General features: G+C 39.8%; 1 protein-coding gene across 1 annotated transcript; it reads right to left on the bottom strand.

Moving 5' to 3' along the window:
- Window positions 1-5,606: 5,606 nt before the first annotated feature.
- Window positions 5,607-6,620, bottom strand: LOC117326551. The gene is made up of 2 exons (XM_033883307.1): window positions 6,537-6,620; window positions 5,607-6,410 (listed from the first exon to the last, which is right to left on the bottom strand). The coding sequence occupies exons 1-2, from the start codon at window positions 6,618-6,620 to the stop codon at window positions 5,607-5,609; spliced, it is 888 nt and encodes a 295-aa protein (XP_033739198.1).
- Window positions 6,621-9,339: the final 2,719 nt, after the last annotated feature.

A 9,339-nucleotide genomic window follows, 5' to 3' on the forward strand; every position in this document is an offset into this window, starting at 1 on the left:
TTGACTACCAATAATTCCATTGTCCCAGTAATCTCCATTGACTACCAATAATTCCATTGTCCCGGTAATCTCCATTGACTACCAATAATTCCATTGTCCCGGTAATCTCCATTGACTACCAATAATTCCATTGTCCCGGTAATCTCCATTGACTACCAATAATTTCATTGTCTCAGTAATCTCCATTGACTACCAATAATTCCATTGTCCCTGTAATCTCTATTGACTACCAATGATTCCATTGTCCCTGTAATCTCCATTGACTACCAATGATTCCATTGTCTCAGTAATCTCCATTGACTACCAATAATTCCATTGTCCCAGTAATCTCCATTGACTACCAATAATTCCATTGTCTCAGTAATCTCCATTGACTACCAATAATTCCATTGTCCCTGTAATCTCCATTGACTACCAATAATTCCATTGTCCCTGTAATCTCCATTGACTACCAATAATTCCATTGTCCTAGTAATCTCCATTGACTACCAATAATTCCATTGTCCCGGTAATCTCCATTGACTACCAATAATTCCATTGTCCCTGTAATCTCCATTGACTGCCAATAATTCCATTGTCCTAGTAATCTCCATTGACTACCAATAATTCCATTGTCTCGATAATCTCCATTGATTACCAATAATTCCATTGTCCCAGTAATCACCATTGACTACCAATAATTCATTGTCTCAGTAATCTCCATTGACTACCAATTAATTGGCAATGAAAAGTAAAAACGGTACATATCAAGTTAACTAACCATCATTTCGACAAAATACTGCATATGTTCTTTAAAGATATCATTTCTTAAATTTGTTTCTGTGCATGTATGTTGTTTACTATTTATTAAACCTTGAGAAGGTCTTCAAATTCTTGATACAATATTATTTGATTTTGTTTTCGTAATATTTTTCTCTGCGCATGAATATGTTGAAAATGTTAGTGCTTTCTTTCTCCTTCAAGAGGAAATAAACCGTTGTTAGAATTTGCAAACATATGATGCTTTAAGAAATCTTATAAATATGTATGATTGTTTTGTCTGTTGACTTCAGACAGGAATATTTCGGGTCTCATGCATTTTTTTTTCATATCATGTTTTCTCATCAAACACACGTAATACAAAAACATGTGTGAATAAGATTTGATATAAATTTCTTCAGGCTTTCGCCAGTCAAATGTACCTTATTCGGTGATGGAATTTTTTGTCGATCCTGGAGTGTTTTACTGGATCGGGATAGGGACAAGATATATATTCTATATAGCTTTCATTTGTATCTGCCGCTCTATTGGGCATTGTTACAAACAGGAGCCTACATGCGTTTTGACAGCCGTGACGGCAAAACAAGATGCTTCTTTGTGACAGCTACGAAGGCTGGAGAAAAAGACCGACCAAAATTAGGCTTGCTAGACGTACAAACACATCCCTGTGCTTCATGTATTTTAGAGCTGACATTTAACGCATGAGCAAATGCATTACGTCTTAGTCTGCCAGCGGTGACAAAGTTTAATTATAATGCGGCGTTCCTCGGCAGTATGAAAGCCTGTAGCCTACAAAGCCTAACATTACTACTGGACATGTTGTAATTAGATCAAAATTGGAGTCGGAAGCCGGTCTAAAACTCCGGCATCCCCTCGTCTATTTAGGCTTCCCGTCAGGCGCTGGTGAATTGACATCCACCATTTTTCTTTTCACTAATCTTGGCACATTTATATAGTTTTTATATGAAAGAAGCAGACGGTCTCGGTAAATACAGGTCTCTTGTCTTTTTTCCATCGATAAATACACCCCTCTTTATATCACGCACGAATAGCATTACACTTTGAGATGGGAATTTTCGACCGAAAACTAAAATAATATGAAAGGCTGAATTTAGAGAAAAAAACATCAGACGACAACCACCGTCTTCAATCAGTGGAAATGAATTCTCCTTATCTTTACAAGAACTAGAGCACGCGAGTAGGCGTTCCTTATCCATTTACTTTGAGAGAATCCCCTGTTGATGGTCATACTTTTACCATTTTTCCTCATATAGATTGCCCGCTCTAGATGTATTTCCATTTTCCTCACTCCTTTCCCACTTCTCAAAATCGACTTTAGCATCATAAATCTTAGAAGCAAGATATATTTTACGGAAAATGTGGATTATTTTGAAAGATGTTGCCTAAATTTAGCTAAATACACTATAACCCATCCCATTGGGTCTCCAAACATGAGATGTTCGAATTCGTTACCGAAAAACCAGTCATTTGTAACAGTCTTGTGTTTGCAGGCTGTCAGCTTCGAGGAAATACCCTGCTCCTGGGGTCAGTTCTAAACTCTGCAGAGACACGTGAATTGATGAGATGATTGAATTTAGAAATTAAAATGATTCTATCGACCTCTAGGCTCCGCGTTCGACAAATCAGACACCCAAGGGGGCCCCGTTAATAACTCTCTTCGATGAAAATTGCGTTACTTAAAACAGGCGTAGCATTTTCCCATTTAAAATGTTTCGCACGATGTAAAACTATCTGACGTTTTAAGAACGTTTGTGGTTTTGATGAATGCATTAGTCATAAGAAGTGTCTCTCACGCACGGAACACAAAAAATACCTATACTTCTCAATCACCATCTTTATTGAGTTGGTGTGTTTCTTACTCCAATGAAATTGCGTTCTACGTCATAGTTAGGCAATCATGGTATTGTTCAAAAGTAAACACAGATCAGGGTAATTACGGTAAGAACAAACAAAAAAGAGGATGGGCAAATCGAAAACAGTGTCTGAAGGAAAAAAAAGACAACAATCGCATGATAAATAGACAGTCTACAATCTGGTGTAGTAGCTGTGGCGCGATTTATCCAATCTTGTGTGATTTAAGTGGTGTTCGTGGCGAGGTAATGTATCGGCAATTTCAATGTTCCGGTAAGTCTGCCTGAAGGAAGGCAGAAACTTTAATAAACGATGTATACAAATATATCTTACTTTTTGTTAAGGTATATACAGACATTCCGAAAAATTGTTATCGGGGGAAAAACATAATTCAATTGATACTTCTATATAATACGGGCGTACAGTAGACGTTGCTGTTGTTTCCCGAAGATTTAATCAGACACTTGGGTATCTGAGGGTGACTTACTTATAAATGACATTGACCAAGCATGTTGTCAGTAGACAAAGAATGAGCAAAAATATGTTGGTAACGAAGTCGTGTACGTGAGGCGATTATGGCGTCCGGCTTTAAGCCCGCCGGGGCGACAATGGACGACCTCTCCCTAAGCCACTGGTGTTCAATAGCCGTGTGAGGAATAAACTCGAGTTTCCAGCGGTCTGGCAACGAATTATAGATAAACTGTATCTGTCAGACAAGGTTATTTTACCGTAACAATAGAAAGTTATGACATGGCTCGGTCCCTGACCTGCATGAGGCCTAGCCAGAGCTCTTTTACGAGTAACTAATATAGCTTCCATGGGTATGTGATCTTCAACATTATTGGAAGAACAGATGAAATATTGGACAAAACCGAATCACCTGATCTTGTCTGCGAAACAATTATATACATTTCAAAGATATATTGCAAAAATAAGAGGATTGTACAATATACACACAAGTAGATTGCTCTTTCGAATATGAATTTAGAAACGAATACAGTACTAGAAGTATTTGTCGAAAAAATGAATGCAAAAATCTTCATCATGAACATTGAAGTTGGTTGGCCATTCAAGTATTCGTTACTGAGGCCTGGAGCCAAAAAGGTAAAAATTCTCAAGATCAATTGAGACCAATGATACCAAATAGAGGAAAGGCACCCACATTTTATCATTTTTTTTTTTGTTTATTTGTTTTTTTAGTTGTGTTTTTTTGAGGTTTGCTTCTTTGTTTTTGTTTCTGTTTTTATTTATTTATCTATTTATTTATTTATTTATCATTGACATTTGGAATTTTCCGAAGAACATTAAAAAGGGTGTATGCAAGCATTCAGACGTATCATACAATCCAACGGTAGAGCTCAGGGATCAACTGATCTGTCAGGTAAAGAGTAAGACTTAATTTGGGACGTTACCATTTCTCTTCGTTCTAATGCCTCACACGACAGCGCTTCCCGTTTGGCCTTTGGTTGAACGCTCGCCCTTGTAAGGAATACTTTCAGTTCTGTCCCCTGACCGAGACATACAAGAGTCCAAAACAATTGTAGTGTCTACTTATGCTTGACGCTCAGCATATTGGTAGCAGGTCGACTGGTTCGCTCTTAGACAGGAAGATGTCTTTGACAGTATGCTAGCACTATAAAATCGACATCAGTTTCACGCTTTAACAAGGAGACCGATACAAACATACCACAGCCTCCTAGTGCACACAAGCATGCATCGCACACAAGGGAGGCTGTCTTTTAATGACCTTAGTTTGTGATACGACGTTAAACAATATCAAACCAATCAGAGACCAAATTTCACCAGCAGGGCTAACCACCCAACGATCCTTTGGTATCGTCCTTTGAATATGGTTTACAGATATTTCAGTACAAAATGTTACAACTATCTCTGGGTATAAAACTATTTGTGAAACATTTTGTTTTCAATTGTGTAATAAAATATTACATTGTTGTTGTTGTTGTTGTTGTTGTTGTTGTTGTTGTTGTTGTTGTTGTTGTTGTTGTGTATAACCATAGCAAAACGTCTTGACTGTATGGACCAAGCTTAATAACACGACAGCGGTTCCGGAGATTTATTTCATTTTAACTCTAGGGATTTCCTTGCCATAAATACGTTTTCTAAACGTCCGTAAGAAACGATTAGATGTAAAACAGATTTTAAAGCTTTGTACTTTTAAGGAGAAATAATGTCCCCTTTTTTAGTTCCAACCATTTCTTTTTCATATAAAGATAATTTGTTTTATTTGGATGCGAGAACAATAGATTTGTTTTTCAGGCCGCCCTGCACATTGTACTGTAATTCTATCAGGGGTCTGTAGATTGTTGACATAAACTATTTCGCAGAAACATTTAAACCTCAAAACTCACAACCTATGAACAATATATAAAAAAAAATCTCGTTCATATAAAAAAACATAAAACGTATTGATCGGGTGAGCAGGCTGTTGATAAGGCCTTCTGGAAGTTACGTAACAGCCCTGTTGCTATGGTAGGTAAAATATATCATACACATTTACTTACATCTGTCTTCTAGCCAGTAATGGATTGCGTGCTGCCTTTCAACATTCAAAACACCGTTTTTTCTCTCTTATGGATGGCTTGGATTGTGCTATGTAAATTTTTTATTATTTCGAAATGCATTATCGTGAGCCAATAACAATAAAAGTATTGTATAGTATATGTTGAAAGTAGCAAAACGTGGAAAGCGAGTCTGACTTTTCACACATTGAACGAATGTAGGTGTAGTTTTTTGTTTTTTTTTAACATTTTATGTATATTCTATTACTTTTGATATTCTTTCTTTCCAAACCCCAGAGCCTATTAAAATATCCTGATAAATGTGCTATATCTTTTAGCTGCTAAAAGGAGAATATTGATACCGAGTTCCATATCTTACAATGATGTCATATTTGGAAGTAAGTCTTATCTGTTGGTTGCGTTTGATGGCGTCTTCCTGAGGCTCTCTTTGAGGCGTCACCCTGAGGATCTCCTTGAGGCGTCTCCATGAGGATCTCCTTGAGGTGTCTCCATGAGGATCTCATTGAGGCTTGTCCTTGAGGCGTCTCCCTGAGGATCTCCTTGATGTGTCTCCCTGAGGATCTCCTTGATACGTCTCCCTGGGGATCTCATTGAGGCGTCACCCTGCGGATTTCCTTGAGGCGTCTCCCTGGGGTTCTCCTTGATGCGTCTCCCTGGGGATCTCCTTGATGCGTCTCCCTGAGGATCTCCTTGATGCGTCTCCCTGGGGATCTCCTTGATGCGTCTCCCTGGGGATCTCCTTGATGCGTCTCCCTGGGGATCTCCTTGATGCGTCTCCCTGGGGATCTCCTTGATGCGTCTCCCTGGGGATCTCATTGAGGCGTCACCCTGCGGATTTCCTTGAGGCGTCACCCTGGGGTTCTCCTTGATGCGTCTCCCTGGGGTTCTCCTTGATGCGTCTTCCTGGGGATCTCCTTGATGCGTCTCCCTGCGGATCTCCTTGATGCGTCTCCCTGAGGATCTCCTTGAGGCGTCTCCCTGGGGATCTCCTTGGGGCGTCTCCCTGGGGATCTCCTTGATGCGTCTCCCTGGGGATCTCCTTGATGCGTCTCCCTGAGGATCTCCTTGAGGCGTCACCCTGAGGATCTTATTGAGGCGTCTCCATGAGGATCTCCTTGAGGCGTCACCCTGAGGATCTCCCTGAAGCGTCTCATTGAGGCTCTCGCTGAGGCATCTCCCTGAGGATCTACCTGAGGCTCTACTTGAGGCATCTCCCTGAAGCGTCTCCCTGAGAATTTCCTTGAGGCGACTCTCAGAAAATCTTCATGAGGATCTCCTTGAGGCGTCTCCCTGAGGATCTCGCTGATGCGTCTCCTTGAGGCATCTCCCTGAAGCGTCTCCCTGAGAATTGCCTTGAGGCGTCACCTTGAGGATCTCCCTGAAGCGTCTCCTTGAGGCTCTCGCGGAGGCATCTCCCTGAGGATCTACCTGAGGCTCTACTTGAGGCATCTCCCTGAAGTGTCTCCCTGAGAATTTCCTTGAGGCGACTCTTAGAAGACCTTCATGAGGATCTCCTTGAGGCGTCTCCCTGAGGATCTCGCTGAGGCGTCTCCCTGAGGCTCTACTTGAGGCGTCTCCCTGAAGCGTCTCCCTTAGAATCTCCTTGAGGCGTCTCCCTTAGGCGTCTCTCTGAAGATCTTCCTGGAGATCTCCTTGAGGCGTCTCATTGAGTATCTCTCTTAGGCGTCTCTCCGAGGCGTCTCCTTAAGCCGTCTCTCGTCACTAAGAACGTACAAACATATTTCATTGTTCTTTAAATGATTAAATTTCGGGGTAAATGTATCTTTCATTCTATATCTAACCTTTGACCAGTTCGATTCTCCTTCTCTGATCTCCCGTCTGTGACTCCACTAGTTTTACAACGAACATTTACTGACGGGTCATACAGAAACGATACACGATATGACGTAATTTTGTACTCAACAATCGACTTAAACTTACATCTTTTAATAAAGACACATTAAAGGAGCTATTCATATGTGTGCCCGTCAGATGTCTTGTATGTATAAAATATTCACTTACAAACCTCGGCTGTGTTTTCAGTATGATCCATCGATGAGAGTTTAATCAGCTGGCTACATCTGTTGGCCACTCTGTAAGTAAATAATATGATTAGCTATTGATATTTTTGTTTGTTTGATTGGATGTTTGTTTTATGTTGGTTGCTTTGTGGTTTATAACTTATGCGAGAGCTAGGGCATATGAGGACGGGTGCTTTTGTTTGTGTGTGTGTGGGAGAGGGTTTGTGGGAGGGAGTGTGCGTGTGCAGGGGGCACAAATACCAGAAATATGTAAACAGCAAATCACAAAGGAAGGAAGGAAGGAAGGAAGGAAGGAAGGAAGGAAGGAAGGAAGGAAGGAAGGAAGGAACGTATGAAGGAAGGAAGGAACGATGGAACGTATGAAGGAAGGAAGGAACGAAGGGACGTATGAATGAAGGAATGAACGAATTCCGATCGAAGGAACGTATGAAGGAACGAAGGAACGAAGGAACGAAGGAAGGAACGAAGGAACGAACTTTAACGTCACCTTATCGACGACACAGAAGACAATCCCTGTCTATGTAAAAAATGTTCGTTTGTATTCGCCTTCTAGATCAGCATTAAAGGGGATACAAAAAAACCTTATTAATAGGTTCTTCGATGTCCTCTAAAGTGACGTCATCAGAGAAAACACCCTCGGGCCCAGACGTCAGTATACTCTTACTCCTTACAGTTGATATAAAACAAAGACGTATCATGTCCCTGCTCCTACACGAGCTAAGTGGTTGATGTTAAAAGACATGTGTTATCATACGGGACATGATATCGACATTGATATACGTCAAATATGCATTAGGTCCACGAAGCATTTCTGACTTAGATAGGACAACAGAATGGATATGGCTATGATATGAATACAGGTTTTAACATATAGACCAGAAAACAATACTGCTTAAATGACAAACAGGAAAACGCTATCAAAACAACAGAGATATAAGTAAATATAAGCCATACATAATAATGTTTAATTACGTTCCACGATCTATTTTTAGTCCATGGGAACTATTGCTATGATGCTCCTTAGATAGTTTGCATGAATGTTGTTTGTGAAATGACCTTTTCATTGGTGCTACATTTGTGGACCTGCTGACCATGACCGTGACTTTTGACCTACTTAAAAAAACAAACTAGTTCCGGTTTGTTTCATCTCACACGGCGAGCTATGTTTTCTCTGAATCTCTTATTCGCAGTTCAAAGAGAAAACCAATATATATAATGGAAGGTGTCCCATAGCTTTTAACCTCTAACCGGGAAATCGAACCCTGGCCTTCTCGATGGATGTCGACTGCGGTATCTTCTATATATAAGGAATATCTATACTGACATTCAGCTTCATCTTAAGCATTTCTTTGATTTCCCCATAATTTAACCTGGGATATCTAAACATTTAAAATCATATAATTGTTTAAATTAGACATGAAATTAAAATTTCAATATTTTACAGGTTCTTTATTATTTATCGGTGGTGCAGATTTTATAATAATATACACCATTTTAACATGTATTTTGGTCGCATTTACATTGTAGGGCGGACAAGAATTCCCTTGGAGTAATAATAAATAGCCTCTGTAAGATTTTTTTTCTCTCATTAAACCCTCATTCATTCTCGCTACTGTTAAAAAAATACCAATGCGTACATGTAATTTTAAAAGCATTCATCAAGCTGTTTTTAGAAACAGCGTTCTCTTTTGGTACCCAACATGCGTTTAAAATGCAGTGACTTTGAGGCCATTAATCTTAATCATACATTACACCGGCTTTATAATGCGCATGCAACTATAAATTAAAACGCGCGAATACTGTCACTTAACCGGAAATGCTGTCACTTCCCAACGGTTTCCCAGCATGCACTCTTCACTTCTGGAAATTGGTTTGGAGACAAAAGTCAACGGTTGCCATGGAAATGAACTGCGATCACTGAAATAAAACGCGCTCGTAATAGTATACATGTACCTTCGGAAAACCTCGGTATTATAGGGTGTGAACTCATTTATAAAAGGTCGCACAGTGCGTAGTGAACTATATTTAGAATTTAAATACCGTCGACCTAATGGGAATAAGCTTTAAAAGTCAGTAACCTGTATTTTATAATTATATCTACACGAATCAAAGCATCATGTTATAAC

This window comes from Pecten maximus, chromosome 4, assembly GCF_902652985.1.
Source record: "Pecten maximus chromosome 4, xPecMax1.1, whole genome shotgun sequence".
Lineage (NCBI taxonomy): Eukaryota > Metazoa > Mollusca > Bivalvia > Pectinida > Pectinidae > Pecten > Pecten maximus.

Excerpts from the sequence above, each read along its gene's own strand:
- LOC117326551 (XM_033883307.1), bottom strand. The coding sequence starts at position 6,620 with ATGCCTCAAGTAGAGCCTCAGGTAGATCCTCAGGGAGATGCCTCCGCG. Across the intron at positions 6,411-6,536 it reads GCTTCAGGGAGATCCTCAAG|GAAATTCTCAGGGAGACGCT; the intron begins GTGACGCCTCAA and ends AGTCGCCTCAAG.